The 20,566-nt window shown below is 36.1% G+C and overlaps 1 protein-coding gene across 2 annotated transcripts in view; it reads left to right on the top strand.

The window, feature by feature from the left end:
* The window catches only part of MTMR2 (myotubularin related protein 2), a 110,648-nt gene that overhangs the window by 83,898 nt on the left and 6,184 nt on the right, over positions 1–20,566 (top strand). For both annotated transcript variants that reach the window (XM_054592530.1, XM_054592531.1), the window contains 4 exons: positions 648–836; positions 11,511–11,696; positions 14,351–14,557; positions 18,901–18,993. In XM_054592530.1, the coding sequence (XP_054448505.1) occupies positions 648–836; positions 11,511–11,696; positions 14,351–14,557; positions 18,901–18,993 (675 nt within the window). The remainder of the gene's footprint in view (positions 1–647; positions 837–11,510; positions 11,697–14,350; positions 14,558–18,900; positions 18,994–20,566) is intronic.

The following is a 20,566-nucleotide window of genomic DNA, read 5'->3' as shown; positions in this document are numbered from 1 at the left end:
GCAGCAGGCCTTTTATGGAGCTATTAGAGAATGAATTATTTAATAAAACTAAAACTGGGAGAAGGACTCTGATTAAAGAAGTGTCTGGCGTGGCTGTTAGAGAAATGCACAAAATTGTGTGATTCTTAACTTGAAAACAATGTTGATTCCTTGTATTATCAACCATTGCTTTACACATTCTTTAGTCATTGTGATAAATTCTCTTTTCTTTTAAATCCTAGAAAGAAGATATCTTTATAAAATCATGATGAATTACTGTGTTCTAGAAAGATCATCTCAAATTTTATGTATAAAATTCATAGATTCTGAAGATTTTATAATTGGACAGTTTTGCTTATACTCTAATAAAACTTTAAAAGTGGGGCTTACTTAGCCCTCCTTTAATGTAGTTTTTCTAGAGACAACACCTACCAGTAGTCAGTGACTTTTGTAAATCAGTGTCTGATTAAAAAATTAGACCAAGTTTTCCACATCCCATAGCTGGCTTGAAAGAAAGGTGATGATATTTGATAGCAACCTCATACTGCCTTTTCGTGACTATGCTTTGGATTCAATTAGAAAACAGAGTTTTATAGAGTAAGGCTTTTGAGAAGAATTATCAACAGAGAAGTATATAAATGGTGTGTTGCCATTTTCCCTCCACTTAGGTTTTATCGTGGATTCATCCAGAAAGTCAAGCCACAGTCACTCGATGTAGCCAGCCCATGGTAGGAGTGAGTGGGAAGCGAAGCAAAGAAGATGAAAAATACCTTCAAGCCATCATGGATTCCAATGCCCAATCTCATAAAATCTTTATATTCGATGCCCGGCCAAGTGTCAATGCTGTTGCCAACAAGGTGAGATTATTTCTCAGTAATTAAGATTACAGTTTCATGAATCAGCTGAGTTTGGTGGGAACCACAGTGTAGTGTAGTGTAGTTGGCTTTCCCGTGATAAAGCTGTAGATTCTAATTCTGGCCCTCCTCATTTGATGATTTAACTTTGAGTTCATTATTTAACTTTTTTAGACCTTAATTTGCTCATTTGTAAAATGAGAATCATAATAGCTAACAGTATTGTTAGGGACAAAAATCATCTAATAAAATAGTGCAGAACCATGTACTTACATAAAGGTAGGTGTTCAGGAATTATTATTTTCTTTCTCCCTTCTCCAAACTTGACAACTGAGTTTATGACAGTCAAGTCTGCACAGCACTGCTGTAGTAAACAGGAAGCGGTGTTCTTCGTGATCAGTGGTGCCCTCTTCTGACAGCCCTCCACCTCTACAAGTTATTCAGGCTAAAGACTTGCAGTCAGTTAGCTGGAGCAGTTGTCCTGAGTACTGCTATAGAATAAGTATTTGCGTTGTGGAAATAAAAATTGTGGTTCAGCTGACAAAGTCTACCATAGGAGAAGATGAGAGAAGAAATACAACTTAGCCTTAAGAAGGTACCTCTTTTATGTAATCCCCAATAAGCAATGTATATGTATTATAAAAGAATTACCTTATGCAGATGAGGAAAAAGAAAAAATTTCAAAATACCCGTAATCCTATAACTAGGCGAGAAACATCATTAAATCATGGTTATACTTCCAGACCTATGTGTATATGCATACACTCATATATTTAAAACAGAATGGGATAATTTTAACTTTAAAAAAAATTGACACTCTGTCTTTTTATGCCAGTAAACATTCATCTGTAACATTATTTTAAGGGTATAATAACTAATAACACCAACCATTGTTGGATATTTAGTTTATTTCTGTTTGTTTGTTTGGTATCCGCTAATATTAACAATGCTGCAATGATCATCCTTTTAGTTAAATTGTGGTGCAGGTACCTATCATATTTTGCCATGTATAATGCACACTTTTTTGCCCAATTTTTCAGGGAAAAATAAAGATGTACAGTATACATGGGTATAATGATTACATACCATGGGTACAATAATACCACGTATAATGCACACAAAACTGTGGGTGCACATTATACGTGGAAAACTACAGTAATTTTTCATTTCATTGAATGTTTTGAGGATATTGTGAGTTCCAGGCATTCTCTATTAAACTGTAATATTCATTCTTAAAGGAGCAGTGAGATAATGTGTATATGAAGCCTGTAGCCCAGGGACTGGCATATTTTTTCAGTAATTACTTATTCACCTCCCTAAACATTATACCATGAATTAGCAGGAATGAGACTTAGGATGTTTTTTAGGATGAGAGAAGGAGAGAGGAATGTAACAGAAAAGTTGGTAGAGCAAAATGTTATACTCATCTTAAATTCTCACATATGTTTCACTATATAAATCCCCTCTATTTTTAAAGACTGAAATCTGATTATAAAATATGAGTAGACAATATAATATAAATAAGAAGCCACAGAAAAAGTAAAGAAAGAAAATAAAAGTTACTTATAATCAGTAATATTTTGATATATTTTCCTCTTCTCTTTTTTTCTGGGCATTTAAATATTGGTGTTTTTTTTTTAATCTTACCATTGCATTATAAGAATCATTTCTTTTCATGAAATATTTTTGAAAAACAATGGTACTCATCATATTGGTGTATCATTTATTTAATCATTCTTGTAATATTGGGCATTTAGTATTTAATATTTTACTTAGTATTTAGTATTTTAAATATAGCTGAAATAAATATAGCTTTTGTTGGCACCTGTTTTGTTTTTAATCCTTACCTGAGGACATGCACATTAATTTTGGAGGGGACAGGAAGGAGAGAGAGAGGGAGAGAAACATTGTTGTGGGAGAGAAACATTGTTGTGAGAGAGAAACATAGACCGGTTGCCTCTTGCATGTGCCCCTACTGGGATGAACCCACAACCCAGGCAGGAACCCTGACCATGAATTAAACCCACGACTTTTTGGTTTACAGGACAATTCTCAACCAACTGAGCCACACAGGCCAGGGCTTGCTGGTGTCTTTGATTATTTCCTTAAAATAGTTTCCTAGATATACAATAACTGTATCAAATTTAAAATATACATATTTTTAAAAGTTTTGTCACATATTACAAATATTCTTCAGAAAGGTTGAGTCATTTTATTAACCTGATATCATTCCCCTGCTTTATTGAGATATAATCGACATTTAACATTGTATAAACTTAGGACTTCTGGCCAAGATTGAGGCATAGGTAGATACACTTTGCCTCCTCGCACAACCAAAAGAAGGACAACAACAAATTTAAGAACAAAAAATAACCAGACTGCCAGAAAAATCGAACTGTATGGAAGTCCAACAAACCAAGGAGCTAAAGAAGAAACATTCATCCAGACCAGTAGGAGGGGCGGAGATGGGCAGCCAGGGCGGAGAGGACGCATGGCACGGCAGCAGCTGGTGGGCCAGGTGGGAGATGCGGCAGCTGGTGGACCTGGCGGCCCCACATTTGCATGTGGATAAACCAGGAGGAACAGCTGGGAAGCAAGATTGATTGCGCAATCCCAAGTTCCAGTGTGGGAAAAGAAAGCTTCAAAACCTCTGGCTGTGAAACCTCTGGGGGTTGCAGCAGTGGGAAAAACTCCCAGCCTCAGTGAATTGGAGAGTTCATTAGAGAGACCCACAGGGTCCTAGTATATATACAAACCCATCCATTTGGGAATCAGCACCAAAAGGACCCAATTTGCCTGTGGGTAGTTGGGGAAGTGACTGAAAGCTGGCCGGGAGCCAAACAAGTGGCATTGTTCCTTCCCTGACACCTCCCCCATATACAGTGTCACGACACAATGACCTGAGTTACCCCACCCTTGTGAATACCTAAAGCTCCAACCCTTCCAGTGTAGCAGCTGCACTGGAAAAAAAAAAAAAAAATATATGGCCCAAATGAAGGAACAGATTAAAGCTCCAAAAATAGAACTAAGTGATGAACAGATAGCCAACCTATCAGATGCACAGTTCAAAACTCTGGTAACCTGGATGCTCACTGAATTGGTTGAGTATGGTCACAAAATGGAGGAGAAAAGTGAAGGCTACGCAAAGTGAAAGAAAGAAAAATATACAGGGAACCAACAGTAAAGGGGGAGGAAACTTGGACTCAAATCAGCAATTTGTAACAGAAGAAAGAAAGAAACATTCAACCAGAACAAAGAAATCAAGAATTCAAAAAAATGAAGAAGCTTAGGAACCTCTGGGACAACTTTAAACGTTCCAACATCCAAATCATAGGGATGCCAGAAGGAGAAGAGGAAGAGCAAGAGCAAGGAATAGAAAACTTATTTGAAAAAATAATGGAGAACATCCCCAATCTGGCAAAGGAAACAGACTTCTAGGAGATCCAGGAAGCTCAGAGAGTCCCAAAGAAGTTGGACCCAAGGAAGTATACGCCAAGGCACATCATAATTATATTACCTAAGATTAAAGATAAGGAGAAACTCTAAAAGGCAGCAAGAGAAAAGGAGACAGTTACTTACAAAGGAGTTCCTGTAAGTCTGTCAGCTGATTTCTCAAAAGAAACCTTTCAGGCAAGAAGGGGTTGGAAAGAAGTATTCAAAGTCATGAAAGGCAAGGCTATCATTTAGAATGGAAGGGCAGATAAAGTGCTTCCCAGATAAGGTAGTTAAAGGAGTTCATCATCACCAAGCCCATATTATATAAAAGTTAAAGGGACTTATCCAAGAAAAAGATGAAGATCAGAAACTATGAACAGTAAAATAACAAACTTGCAACTATCAACAATTGAACCTAACAGACAAAAAGAAAAACAAACTAAACAAACAACTAGAACAGGAACAGAATCAGAAATGGAGATCAGAGGGGAGGGGGAAGAATGCGGGAAAAGGTACAGGGAATAAGAAGCATAAATAGTAGGTACAAAATAGGGAGAGGTTAAAAACAGTATAGGAAATGGAGAAGCTGAAGAACTTATATGTACAACCCATGGACATGAACTAAGGAGGGGGAGAATGCCAGTGGAATGGGGGGTGCAGGGTAGAGGGGAATAAAGGGGAGGAAAAAAAGGGACAACTGTAATAGCATAATCAATAAAATATATAATTTAAAAAATTGCAGAAGTTTAAGGTACATAATGTAATGATTTGATATATATATATAGATATATCTATATATCTATATATCTATGGCCTGTCCAGAGGGTATCCAGCCATGTACTATGAAAAATAGAGACATTTATAGAAGAAGATCCAAGAAACATTGTACTTAGAACAATGATGTCTTTGTGCCCTTCAAAGTAGGCACCTTGGAACCTCACACAGTAGTTCTCTCAGTAGTCACCAGCTGGCCTGTTGTATTTTCCCGAATCTCATCGATGGTCTAAAATCTCTTCCCTTTCAAAGCAATTTTAGTTTTAGGAAAAGCCAGAAGTCTTGGGGAGCCGAATATGGGCTGTATGGGGGGTACCACCTGGGTGGTTTGATGTTTTGTCAAAAAACTGCATGAGACATGATACATGAGGGGGTGCATTGTTTTGATGAAGCTGCCAATCACCAGTTGCCCATAATGGTGGCCTTCTGAGTCATCTGAACAGTTTCCATGGAGGAACGTTCAAGCTTAACACAAAAATTGATGCAGATTTGTTGCTATACTTACTCAGTCGTTTTCAATGTGATGCATACAGTACACATGCTCACTCAACAGCGTCTACTGCCCCCAATGACTAGCACAGTGAAGTCATCATTGTTCATGCATGTGCATTCCAGCCCACTCTCCTTGTCTGCCAGGTTACATTAATGTCTTGCAAACCTTTTGTGTTATGTTAACAGTGGCTGGACTTTTTCTAGACAGCCCTTGTATTATGAAATGACTACCACAATAATTCCAGCTTAACGTCCATCACCTCACCATTTCCTTGTGATGATAATTTTTAAGGTCTACTCTCTTGGCAACTTTGAAATATATAATAAAGTATTAACTATAGTAACCATGCTGAACATTAGATAACCAAAATTTATTCATCTTGTAGTCAGAAATTTGTACCATCTGACCATCTTCACCCAGTTCCCCTGTCTATCCCTTTTTTTTAATTTGCAAAAGTATATATCCTTGTTATAACATTTTTTTTGCCTGCATAGTAAGAAAAGTTGTATAGCTTAATTGATAATGAATATGACAGATGATCTTGCAACCATGGTCCATGTCAAGAATTAAAATCTGTCTACCATGTGCACTCCACCCCAATCAAATTTAGCTTTTACCTCTGCTAAAAGCAACCACTATTCTGACTTCTTTAGCAATCATCTTCATGCATTTTTTTTTTAAGATTTTATTCATTTATTTTTAGAGAGAGGGGAAGGGAGGGAGGAAGAGAGGGAGAGAAACATTGATGTGTGAGAGAAACATTTATTGGTTGTCTCTCACATGCCCCCAACTAGGGACTGGCCCACAACCCAGGTTGATGCCCTGACCGGGAATCAAACTGGCACGACCTTTCACTTTGCAGGACAATGCCCAGCCCACTGAGGCACACCAGTCAGGGATTTTTGCATTTCTTTATACTTTTATTACCGAAGCATACATCCCTAGACAGTGCGGTTTAGTCTTGCCTTATTGTATTTGATGTGTCTTTTAAGTTTTCCTTAATCTGTAGTCTCCCTCTTGCCTCTCCCTTTCTTTTCTTTATATTTTATGTATGAAGTTTCCCAGAGTCCAGATTTTGCTGATTGCCCTATGATATAGTTCAACTTTCTTCTGTCCTGAATTTCCTTCACGTGAATTCAGAGGTTTATTGAGATTCAGGTTAATATTTTTGGGAAGCCTATAGGGGATGTGTCATGAGACACATAATTTATGGCTCATTCTCCCTTTGGGATGGTACCAGCTTTTGATGCTCAGTGTCTAAATACGTTAATTCACTGGGATGGCAAATTGTTGATATTCTAATTTCATTATTTTATTTTCAGCTATTATTTGAAGTCTTTCTAAAAAGAAACACTTCCTGTTATCTATATTTTGGTTAAACAGGAGCACTTCAGTTCATATAAGAAAGCCAGATTGATAAGAAATCAAGTTAATGCTTGATTTTCTCCTTAGTTACCAGTTTTTCTAATAATGAATTTACTTCTCATGAAGGTGATTAATTATTTAAAATATCATTATGAATGCATGTATTTAAACTTAATATTTTTAACCCATTGCAGATAATATATTTTTGGGGTGTTATAATTTCCCTTCCCAAGTAGGCTTTTCAATTTATCCCCTGAGTTCTTTCTATATAACTGTAGCAGTGTTTGTTCTCTGGCATGACGGGATGATCATCAGGAGATCCTATGCATTTCTTGCACCAGACTTGGCATAGCCATTTCTCCAAGAAGTTCTGGTTTCTGTTAGTAGGAAATGGTATTTCAAACCATAATCTGGGCGTTAAGGATATTTACCTGCCTCTGGGTTGAGCCTGTTTCTAGGTCTTTTCAGGGGATAGAGGTAAGAAATATTTATAAATATTTTAAAGATAAAGGACCTCATGATTTCATACTGGTGCTTGCAATCTAAATTCATTGCTAAAGAGTTTTTAACATCTTCTGAATTATGTGTGTATCTCCTTTCTCCCACACTGGGAACCCTGGTTCCCTGGGATGTGGGACGAGAACAGTGGTATGTTCCATGATTACCTATTTGCTTTATGCTCCATAGCCTCACCATCACCAGTACGATTACCAAAAAGTTAATTTTTTTGCATTTTCTCTCTCCATTCTACATATTTTAAAAATACATTTTTATATTTACATTGTCAGATCATGTAGTCATCTAGTAGCTTTTACATATTCTCCCTTTTGCACACATACTCTTTCTTTCATCTCTGACTTCTGCAAGTAGCTATATATTTAATGTTCACACCAATTCTTACACAGACTTTTTTAATCTTTTTTTTTTTTGTCTGAAGTTCTCTTGTAAATGTTTTAGCAAGGGCTCATGGGAACAATAATCCGAGTATTTGCATGATGATAGCAACTTAGGTTCATTATACAGGGTTGGACAAAAGTAGGTTTATAGTTGTGAGTATACAAGTTTATACTTTGTATTATTATTTATTAATTATTGTATTATTGTCCATATGAACAACTCTAAACCAGCTTTTGCCCCACCCTGTATTTGAAAGTCAGTTTTGCCAGACATAAAACTCTTGGCTTACACCTGATTTTCTTGAATGTCTTAAATATATGGCTTATTTTCTTTTGGCATAACATTTCAAAGTCTGATGATAAACTAAAATTTTTTCCATATAAGTCAGATTTTACCTGGATGTCCAAAGGATTTGTTTTTCCTTTTTTAAAAAAAATTGTTATTTTTCCAGAATATGCCTTTATGTTGTGTGTTCTGGGTCTGTATTCCCAGGTATGTGTGCATATTATTTTAATTTTTAATTTCCAATTTCTAAAAAAATTTCAGGAACATTTTCTTTAATCACAGTTCTTAATAGTTCTTCTGTTTCCTTGTTTTGGTTTTCTTCTTCAGGGCTCCTGTTATTGCTGTGTTGGCTCTTCTTTGCCTGTCTTCACCATCTTTAATCCTTTTTATGTCTTTCTAATTTTGTTTTGGTTTTACATATTTTTCTTTTATTTGTTACATTTATTTGCTTTTGTGTTCCTAATAATTTAGTCTTCGGTTCTGATTTTTTCCCCCTCTTATTTCTAATTTGTTTTCAACTTGTATTACTTTATTTTGGAGTTTTGGGTTTTTTTTTTTTATTTTTTTAATTGTATTTTTTCCCATTACCTTTTAGTCTCCTTATGCCACTCTCCTCCCAGCAATCACCAATTGTCTGTTTAATTTGTTTTTCAGGTCTCTAGCTTCCTTAAAAAGAGGTGATTTCAATTTTGTGGGGTATTGTCTGAATGACTACTCATTCTCTTTTTTTACTATAGCTTATATCGGATTTGATCTTGATCCTCTTCTGTTAATCATTTTTAGGTAAAATTCATTTCTGTGAACTTTTAGGAGGACACATTGTTTAATTAGGAGCCACGGCTCCAAAGTTAGATACATACAGGAGTTAAAAGAGTTGATTTCACTGAGGGGCCTCTTGTTTTCATGTAGCACTAAGAAAAAAAACCAGGACTTGCTTTCTCAGATCTCCTGGCTCTGTCTTGTTTCTCCACCCTGCACCCACACCCACACCTTTACTCACCCTAACTCTCCCCTCCCCATGTTTTAATTGGAAATGTCTTACCCTTTGTTTTTTAATTTGGAACTTCTCTTCCTTTGTCACTGTTGCCTCTATTCTACACGATTTTTATTCTGTGCTTAGCAGCAGGGATCCTTGGCTGGTCAGTTAGGAATATATCTAAGGATAGACTGCTTTGGCCCCTTTACATCCACTGTATACCCGTTAGTCATTTAGAATAGACAGAATCATTTCTGGTTTCAGCTGCACTTCTTAGATCTGTTGCTCTTTCCTGTAGTTTTGGAAGAACAAAGCCAAAACAAGGAAACACAACAAACACAAAAACTATATGGCTCTTGTATGGTTCTTCTATTCTGCAGTCCATCTTACGTCCATTGTAGTTTTCCTTGGTATCCATGAGGGATTAGTTCCCGGAAGGACCCTCCACTTCCCCTGTTGGAGAAACCCAAATCTCCTGATGCTCAAGTCCCTTATGTAAAATAATCTACACACATCCTTCTATATATTTTATATCATTTATAGATTACTTATAATGCCTAATACAATTTAAATGCTATGTAAATAGTCATTTTACTATATTGTTTAGGGAATAATGACAATAAAAACATTTGTTCATGATCAGTACAGAAACTGCCATTGCAGGCCTAACTACATAGTACTTGTCAGCCACAATGTGACAGTTTTCTTGTCGAATACTTTCAATACTTCGTTGGTTGAGTTCATGGATGTGGATCGGTGGATGTGGAGGGCTGATTGTACTTCCTCCTGCTTCTTGCCGCACGCTTACTGGTAGCTTCCAGTAAGCTACCAGGGCTATCTTGTGGCTCTTGGTGGTTTGGGGGCTTGATGGGGTGCTCTGTCCCCTAGTTCTGTTTTAATGATTCTTTTGTGTGTTTGTTTTTATTATCTAGTTGCTCTGTCTTTTAAAAATATAAATTTTATTGAAATACAATTCACATGCCATAAAATGCACTGTTAAAGTATATATTTCAATTTAATACACTTACAAAGTTGTATAACTTCGCTTATTACATTCACAAAGTTGTACGGCTATCTAATTCCAGAGCATTTTCATTCTGTGTTTTTGTGCTAGGCTCTGTATAGGTGCCATCATTGTCATCTTTCTACCATTTGTTGCAACAAATTTAAATTGAAAGTCCCTCCACCCCTGAGCTGTCTATTCTTATACTGTGGAAGTAATCCTTGTTAACAGGTATCCACTGAAACACTGCTAATTTTTTACCTGTGCCAGTCTTGAATACAGGCTATTTCATAGACTGTCAGTGTCAGAGAGGAAGCTTGAACTTCTGTTCTTTTGGTAATTTGTTGTTGGTTATGAGTTGGTGAGTTTTGTTGATTTGAAAGGTGTGAGTAACGTGACCACTTAATTTTATATAATTGCAGTGACAGTTGCAGTATTCTTCTGTTTTCACGTTACTGCTCTAAGAAGTGTGATTTTATACCTAAGATAAGTAAGAGATAGAAGAATTATTGTATTCATAAAATAGAAAATGATTATTCCAAAAGAATTAAGTTCTCTTAAGCTATAGCTTATTTCAAACATCAAATGTTTCTCATTCTGTTCTGTAGATGTAGATGTAAGTCTTTGTGATGTAAGGATAGTGATAGTAACACATTGTGGTATTCTGTGCTTTTATACTTATTTTTATTTTATGCTTTTATGCTTACTGTGTATTTTTACTTAAAAATAATTACATGATTGAAATAAAAGCAAATGTTTATGATTGCAAAGGTATTTGTAAATATTAAGATTACAGTCAGCTGTGGCTGGTGTGGCTCAGTTGGTTGGGCATCATCCTACAAATCAAAAAGTCGCTAGTTTGATGCCCGGTCAAAACACATGCCTGGGTTGCAAGATCGGTCCCCATTTGGGGGTTATACGGCAGGCAGCCAGTCAGGTTTCTCTCTCACGTCCATGTTTCTCTCACTCTTTCTCCATCCCTACCCTTTCACTAAAATAAATTTTTGAAAAATTAAAATGTGGTGAAGCAGCAAGGGCCAGCGGTAAACTAGACAGATGCAGTTCCTGCTCAGGGAACTTACTTGCCTGGTGATTTCCATCTTCTGTAAGAAATTGTTGGGGCAGGACTTGAAATATGGGTGGGGGAAATTTAGTGTTTTAAGATGTTTAAGTACCTTCATATATGTTACCACATTTAATTTTTAGAACAGCCACATAAAGAAGCCAGGGTAAGAATATATATTCCAGTTTTGTAAAGAAAACATGTAGTAGAGTAGTTTTGTGAAGTTGCCCTGCGCCATCCATATTTTCCCACAAGGTTTCCTGTTCATCAATGATGTGTATCATCTTTCATGCTATTGGATGTTTTATGGCACTTTTTCATGGATATCAACACATAATGGATGTGCATTCATTTTTGATTTCCTGTGGTGTGTGCTTTTTTTCCAGGCAAAGGGTGGGGGGTATGAAAGTGAAGATGCCTATCAAAATGCAGAACTAGTTTTCCTAGATATCCACAATATTCATGTTATGAGAGAATCGTTACGAAAACTTAAGGAGATTGTGTACCCCAACATCGAGGAGACCCACTGGCTATCTAACTTGGAATCTACTCACTGGCTAGAGCATATTAAGGTGGGTTATTTCCTCATACTATTATAGAAAGAATATCAAACAGGTCTTTCTCTGCCCTTTGTCTATATTGTCTCTTATAGTTGAAATCAAGATGAAAGTACCTTTCTGAACAGTGAAAAATTGATACCTGTTTTGATAATTAGAACTACTTCTAAGTTTTGATGCTTGAATGAGTTGGTTTCCTATATTGTGCATGTGGCTCTGTTGGACTTCTTTCACTTTCTTTCCCATCCTGTCTGAATACTACCCATCCTTAAGGTCCCAGTTCATATTTCATTTATTCCATGAAGCTTTACCAGGTTTCATCCATTTTCATTTTCCTTGAGGTTCTCACTTTATTTTTTCTTTCTATTTAATCAGGTACTACCTTGCACTTCATTTAATTACTTTTTTGTCAACCAATATATACTGTTAATTCAATGGAGATCAGGGCTGAATAAATTGTAATCATATTTCCTTTTTTTCCTCATCAGGAGCTAGGAGAGCACTATCCGCATGACTAATAGGCACCCAGTAAATATTTGTTGCATGTCTTGTGAGGTAAAGCTCATTCTGGTCAGGGAAGTGCAGTGAAGTAGTTGAACAGATGATACCATTTGAATGCTAGATGATTTGGGGACTACCATATGAAACTGATTTGCCTAACATGTTAATATAGTGTTTGAAGCACCAAATGTTCTATTTAAAATATATATATACACACATACATTTTCAGATATGACTTAAATTTCAGTAACATAGCTTAACAAAATGTAGATTTCTATGACCTCATATATTAACATTATGAAATAAAGGGAAATGATATTTTTCATGTTAACAAAGAATAGACATATCAAAATCTCTAAAATTCAGAAAAATTGATGGGGAGACCCATTTGATCTAATGAGAATTATAGACTGTTTTTATTATTGCTTCTCTTCTAGAAGCTTAGAAACTTGAGTGTAGCAAAATGTGAACACTCCTCAGTTAGAGTGTGTCCATGTGGCCTGTTTATTACATGATGCATGAATAGAAACCCATAAAACTTGATTTGGAACTAACATAAATTGTCTCACTTCTGTGGATTGCAGGTCACTTTACTAGCAGGAACAGCATTCTCTCCAAAAAGCTGGCTATACCAGAAACAAGTTTCTTTATAGGTATGAGAGGTACACTTATGCCAGGACTACCTTTCTCCTCCCCTCGTCCTCACACCTGCAAAGCTTACCCACTCACTTTCTTCAGATCCTTACTTAAATATCCCCTTCCCAGAGAGGCCTCTCCCCTCTTCTCCATACAAAGTAGCAGTCCTACCAGACGCCCCTAGACCTGTACAGTGCTTTTTTCACTTACTGCTCTCTGACACATTACGTATTTCCTTATTTATTTGCATCTGGCTGGCCTCTCTCGCCAGAATGTAAACTTCATCAAGCTAGCACTCAGTTCTGTTCTGTAGACTGCTTTATCTCCAGCACCTAGAGCCACATTGTAAGGCACTCCATAACTGTTGATTTTATAAAAGAGTGCATGAATTGCAATGACCACATGATCACTTTGGACAAATCTTTCTGGTTAGTCTTAACTTTTACAACTGTTCTAATCCTTTGGGTCAGTGATCTGTAAGTCTGGATATACATTTGAATTAGTGGTGGAAGTTAATAGTCAGTTAGGATTAGTGGAGATAGGAGCCCAAGAAGTATAGGAAAAGAAAAATGTTCCCAGGTGACTCAGGTATAGTCAAGATTGAGATTGCTTCAGAGGACCCCATTTCTAGAATATGCCTACAGTTATGATCAAAAGGTGGTTATCATGAGATTATCTAGCCTAGCTAGTAAATCTGTTTTCTTTCATTCTCATCTATGTTTATGGAGCCATGCTGTTTTTTAAGTATGATCTGGTCACTGAAGAGGAGAATAAGGCTTGATTGTCCTTTTTAAAGGATATTACACTTTGGTGTTTCTTTTTTGGTTACATCTATCTAGCTTTAACTCAGGATCAACTTCAGAAAAGGTAAATTATTTTGCAAAGAGTCTGCATATTTAAAAAAATAACTAAAATTATTTTAGTACCAGTTACATTGATATGGTGATATATCGATATGTGAGAACTCTTTATTCATACTGATACAGAGGAGTAGCTTACTCTAAAGTTTTATACTGTGCTTTTTGTATGCTATGTGACATATATAAAAACAGTTAAATGAGTTAAATGTATGCTGTGGAAACTATAGAATATTTTAAAACAGATTAACTTTATTGTTTTTATGCATATTCTAAATTAGTTAAGCAAGCATTGTTATAAATAACAGATAAGACTACAGTTGGGATATTTTTATTTAAATGGATGGTATTTGGAATATTTGAATATTCTTAGAAACGGATCCTTTTAGAGCTTAGATCTTTTTTTCTCTTTTTCATGATTTGTTTGCATCCCAGAGATAACCTTTCATCTGGATATTTCCTTGTGCAAATTTTTAGGAGTCTGCATTTACAAGGTTTTTCTAGTTCTAAAAGCAAAATTAATGTATCTCCTACCATTTAAGAAGTTTTTTTAGAAAGGGACCAGTGTTTTTTTCCTTTATGTTATTAAGACAGTCATCCCTAGCAAAACTATTAATACATTTTGAAGAAGGAAGCATTTAATTTTTTAACATTTTTTAAAAATCTATTTTATAGCTTATTCTTGCTGGGGCTCTTAGGATTGCTGACAAAGTAGAGTCAGGAAAGACATCTGTGGTGGTACATTGCAGTGATGGTTGGGACCGCACAGCTCAGCTGACATCCCTCGCCATGCTCATGCTGGATGGGTACTACAGAACCATCCGAGGATTTGAAGTCCTTGTGGAAAAAGAATGGCTGAGCTTTGGACATCGATTTCAGCTTGTGAGTAAAGAACCTTGGCTCTGTGTGTTACATTGTCTCACATCAGATGTTTAAAAATAATGCTTTTTATTCATTAGATACTCATCTAAAACCGATTGTTTATTCTAAAGGGTTAAACTTTTCAGGAGAACGTTTTTGTTTTGGAAAGCATGAGGATATCCTATCATGACTTTGCAGTCTGGGGCCAGGGCTAGCTATTTGTCAGGCGCCTGACCCAGTCTCTTCTATGATCTCCACCAGGAAACATCTGGTATCATTCCGTGATTTCTGTGGGTGTCTTCTCTCTACCTTCAGTTAACAGTTCAGATTAGCATGAATGATAATGGAATTACAAGGCACTTCTAGCTTTTCCTTTACTGTGGGAGTGGAGGTGGACAGGATAGGGAAGAGCAATGGGGAAAAAGGAGGGACAACTGTAACTGAACAACAATAACAACAACAAAAAATGTTTTAAAAGGTCAAAAAAAAAAGATTTAAAAGATTAGAATGGCTTAACTATTATTCTCAATTTAAAGTAGCCCTACAAAGTAGTATTGCTCACACAGGATCAGCGTCTAAAAAAAAAATTTGCGTTTAGAGAAAAATAAATAAAATGTAACTGATAGGTGAGGATAAAACAACTTTTCTATTATTTTTCTTAAGATACTAACACTGTAATGACCATGTGTATGGAAAGTGTTGCAGTTTTATGGAAATGACAAAATTTTTGGTCTCTATATCTCAAAATTTATGTTGATGTGTTTTTTGGCAACAAATTTAAGAGTTAGAAGCAAGCCAGAGTCCAGCAACAATTGTTGAATGTCTTCTATGGTGTCCCCAAAGTGATTGTTCAGTTTCTTCATTAACACCTCTAGAAATAAGCAATAAATCTCTTCCTGAGGCTATATGGTCACCCTTCACAAAGTCTACCTGTCAGAAACTTCTTCCTCATAGTGAACAAAATTTGCTTCCCATGTTCCTACATTCCTCTTTGGAGACAAGAACAAATATAACTACTTAAACATATAAAATAGCCCTTCAGGTATTGGAAAGTAGCTGTCAGCTCATGTCCTTGGTCGTGGTCAGTTCTGGCTGGCCATCCATTTTTTCTGTCTTATTTGAAGCTCCTCACCATCCCACTTGTCCTGTGGACTTTGGCCCTGAGGTGCAGTAGCCAGAACTAACTGCGGTTCCTAAAATAGAGGAATGGGGTGATGTCCTTTTCAAACGATACTATGCTTTCACATTTGCTTTTTTGTTACATCACACTTTGGATTTGTGTAGCTTTCGATTAAATAAACATTCAAGTATATTTTAGCTGTTTCTACTAAGCACTACATTTGAAATCAGAAAACTTGGTTGTTATGTATTGCCTGTCTGTCAGTTGTGATCATAGAATTTGGAGAGTGAGGAATAGCAATACTTTCCCAGGAAGGAGAAGCAAGGTGAGCAAATGTCTAGATGGGGTTGAGTGTGGCAAGAGAAGAGGAGGGAGGGCGGGCTTTAGAGAATCTTGGAGAAGGGAAGGAGTTAGAGTGTCAGAGCCCTCGAGACCCCTGGGAGTGTGATTCGGGGGTGGTTTGTGGCAGCATTTTCCTAGATTAGCTGCAAGACTTTCTGAAAGATGTTTGCCCAGACGCTGTCTCTCATGTTAACCTGCTGCAGTATCCAGTAGTTACCAGGGTAAATGAGCAGCGTTTATAAATGACCTGAGAAACAGACGTTTAAAGGTAGTCTGCTCTTTTGAACTTGAATTGTTACATAAAGTTGGACATCTGGAGTATCGATTCAGATGATTCACGGTTTTCAATTCTTTGTAAAATGTATTTATCATAAGACCATTTAAGAAAAAAACAAAAAAACTCAACTTCAAAACATGAAGTGTAATTAGTCAAAGCTGCACATATTCATATAAATGTGACCAAAATCATAAACGTTTTAGACTGTTTGAAATTGTTATGGAATCCTAAATTGTTAACTCTGGTTACTGACACCATTTCTTCCCCCTAGTTGTTATATGAAAGCAAAATTTGACAAATAAAGGACATCTGGTCAAGATGGTATGCTCGCACATGGTTAATAGAGGGTAATGATCAGTATTTACCATATTAGAAATTAAGTGAACAAAACTGTACTTTAACAACAATAAAAAATTTTTTTAAAGAATAAAATAAAAAAATTTAAATATTTATTAAAAAAATAATAAATCTATTTGTCTTAGTCCATTTGGGCTGCTATAACAATATCATAGACTGGGTGACTTATAAACGTCAGCAATTTATTTCTCACAGTTTTGAAGGCTGAAAGCCCAAGATTAGGGTGCCAACATGGTCAGGTTCTGGTGAAGTCCCTCTTCTCACTGTGTCCTCACATGGAGGAAGGAGGCTAGGGAGCTCTGTGGGGTCTCTTTTGATATGAGCACTAACCCTGTTCATGAGGTTCCACCAAAGACTCCTTTTCCTCATGCCATCACATTAGCTCCAACATACAGATTTTGGGGGAACACAAACATTCAGACTGTAGGACTATTAAATATTAACATAAATAACATTTTAAAGAAAAGTGTTTTCTAAAGCAACAAAGAGTTTCATGAGAAGAGTGGCATTGTTCTACATTTTGGGGGACAAGTTTTTTAAATGTCTGGCTTAATGGAAGATAACCAGACATATTCATATCTTCTGCATTCAACCTGTTGCAGTATGTTCTGCTGTTTGGAACAAATAAGGAAAAATATCTGACCATACACAGATATGTAGGTTGAAAAGTAAAGAATATTTTAATAGCTTTTTCAAGGAATTGTTGGTATACTGCTTTGTTATTATGCCAAAACTTGGCAAATGGTAGTTTCTTGGAAGGTTAATTGTAATGTGGAATCCAAAACTAAATGAGGTTTTTTTTTGTTTGTTCCATTAAATCCTATTGGTCTCTCTTGCACTTTGAATAGATCTTTTACCCATGCATGATCTTGTAACATTGTGTTAGTTATTCGGAAAATAACTCATTTGCCTAGCTATATACCTCTTTCATCGTTAATGCATTTCTTTATATTATACCATAAAACTACAGTTGTTAATACCACCACTGATTTTATCAGAAAAGTCTTTAAGTATTAACAAGCTCATGTTTTCCAGATAAAAGTTTTCCAAAAATCTAATTTTACTCAAAAGATTGAATTTTATCATTGGCAACAAATATTGTCCATTGTTTTCCTTGGAGTGACATAGTCACTTTGTACATTTCCAGAAAGTCTGTAAGATATTCAAGTTTTAATAACCATAGTTCATACATCAATTGTTCTTTCAAGTCAAAATGATGTTCCACGAAAAAGTGTCATTTCCTACCATCCTACTCAAGTTTGCAGCAGAAGCACATTATGTGTATTTCCCATTTTGTTATACAGACTATTCAAATTGTATTCAATAGGAGAGATTTAATAAAGTTAATAATTTTTACTGCTTCATCAAGGAAACTGGCCTGAGAGTGATTGGCTTTTGTCCCTTTCATATAACTGCAAGTGTGTGGCAGGACAGAATATAACCACAGTGCAGTTTGATTCCAGTGTCTTGCTTGATTCCTCATAAAGTACCAACAGTTTTATCCTTCATCACTTTTGCACCATTAGTACAAACATCAGAGAATTGAAGAAGGCAAGTAATGTTTTAGTATTATGAATTTAGTTTTGATCTCACAGTCCCCCGGCACCACCACCCCATACTGCCTGCACTCCCAGAAGTCTATGGACCATTCTTTTAGAATCAGTGGCTTCAGGACACAGAGTAGGGGTCTGCTTCGGTCATCTGGGGCAGAGGTTCTCAAAGGAGAAAAAAAATGGAGAAACTGGGTGAGTGCATGCTTGGAAGGCAGGAGTCAAGCATTTTGTAAAGGTTTGTGAAGGTTTGTGCTAATGTGATTCTTCTTGATAAAGACAGAGTAGACATATAAGATACAAAAGGTCCCCTTAATGCACTGGCCAAGATGTTAAAGGAGAAGGGTACTTTCTGAGAGCGTTGCACAAGTAACCTAACATTCAGGGGAAAATTCAATCTCAAGGACAAAAATCTGGGCTCTGAGGTCTAACTGCTCCTGTCTTTCATTATCAGCCTTTTAGGATCTGGGTTTAAGTCCCATTACAAGCGTCTCATGTTAAAAAATGATGTAGCATTTGTACATCAAAATGTTAATAGACATTTCATAGGTAGGGTGATAGGTTATTGCTCTTTTCTTTGCTGTGCTGTGTTAAAAAGATTTTCTGAATTTTTTAAAATATTGAGGAAATAGTACTTTTATTGGAAAGTAAAGTTATTTCCATTAAAATATGAAAACTCCCACAAAGTTCATATACTGTTTCACTGTCTTTGATTCAGAGACTCGGCCATGGAGATAAGAATCATGCAGATGCAGACAGATCGCCTGTTTTTCTTCAGTTCATTGACTGTGTCTGGCAAATGACAAGACAGGTAACATACGTGTGTGTGTGTGTTTGTGTGTGTTTGTGTCCATTCTTATATCTCTTTTTTTAAGCTGTCCAGTCAGAGTTGGGAGATTTGGTTACTAATTATCCTACATTTCATGTAAAATGGAAGTTCTAGGTAATAGAACTATTAACTAACCTCACATTGTGAATTAAGCTAAAGAATATTATTTGAGAGTAGCATTACACACTTGACAGTTTGATTCCACTAGTATTTCAGTGAGTGGCACTGATAATAACCCAAGAGGTTTCCTCCTTTGCTTTTATTTATTTATTTATTTATTTATTTGTACTTTTTTTTACATTACCTTTCAGTCCCTTTATATCCACCTCCCCCCTCCTCCTTTGTTTTAGACAAGTAGTGTTAAATAATGGCCATATCTTTACCCAGAAGCTATATATTGCTAAACAGGTAAAGAAATGAAGAAATAGGCAAATGATTTTAATGGAAAAAATGGGTTAGGTGGTAAATTAGGGCAAGGTAGGTATATAGTCAGTTCTTTTTTTCCATATGTATGGAGAGATTGTTTTTTAGATCTACCAACTTTCTAACAAACTTGTGAAATTTAGTGTAAATGGATTTAGTTATTTTGGAAAGATACCAGAGCAGACTGGAAAACATCTGGTTTATTATGGGACCAACCCCTAATAAGGCAAGGGTTTGGTATCTTATAAAATATTTACTCTGTTCAAGAAAAATCATCTTAAACCCCAAAGTTGGATCCAGCTTATTGGTATGTGAGTTACCTGCTCATCCCAGGGTTTATTAGACTGCCACCAGCTGGGGACCCCGATTTCGTCACAGTGCCTCATGAATATGAGGTGAGGCAGTGGCTGGCTCTGCTTCGCTTTAGGATCACTTTTGAGCTTCAGGAAAATACTGTCTATTTCATTAAAAGGAAGTGATGATCTAAGGACAAATACAGCAATTATGCAGTATATTAAATAGTTAGTTCGTCTTTTCCCTCCTAAGAATTTCAGTGTGGTTGGACTATTTTGAAACCTGCCGTGTTAAATTGTATTGTAGTTGACTGCAGTATAATGAGGTGGTATTTTCACGTAAATACTCCAAATGTGTATACAGTTCAGTTTTGTTTATACATTAGGCCTTTGTATGTTGTGGTGAGGGGAGATGCTAACATACTTATTTTAATAGTGTTTACTACTTACTTCTTGGAGTACGTTTGAATTTTTCCTTTGGAATTGCCTTTGAGGCAGTATATCAGCTATACAAATCCTTACCAATATTTTTTGGGGTGTTTGACTAAAAACAATAGGATCCAGTTTTGACTGCTACCATATTCAGTTTTTGAATAACATTTGACAATTGGCAAAAATCACATATGCTGTATGAGAAGACTAGGAAAGTTGTTTGAAACCATGATATCATTCATTGATGGTTATGTGGACTGCTTTCCAGAATGACTGCCTTGAAGGAGCAACATAAGGGAATATATTAGTTCTGATATGTTTGCTGGAAAAATATTAATCACAATTACCAGTTGTTTGAATAGGAGAGTATAAGTATATGACAAGTACATTTTTTCCATAGTAATTGT

The sequence above is a fragment of the Pteronotus mesoamericanus genome, unplaced genomic scaffold, assembly GCF_021234165.1.
Source record: "Pteronotus mesoamericanus isolate MK-2021 breed Mesoamerican mustached bat unplaced genomic scaffold, CSHL_Meso_final scaffold_36, whole genome shotgun sequence".
Taxonomy (NCBI): Eukaryota; Metazoa; Chordata; class Mammalia; order Chiroptera; family Mormoopidae; genus Pteronotus; species Pteronotus mesoamericanus.
This window is presented reverse-complemented; position numbering and strand designations above follow the sequence as displayed.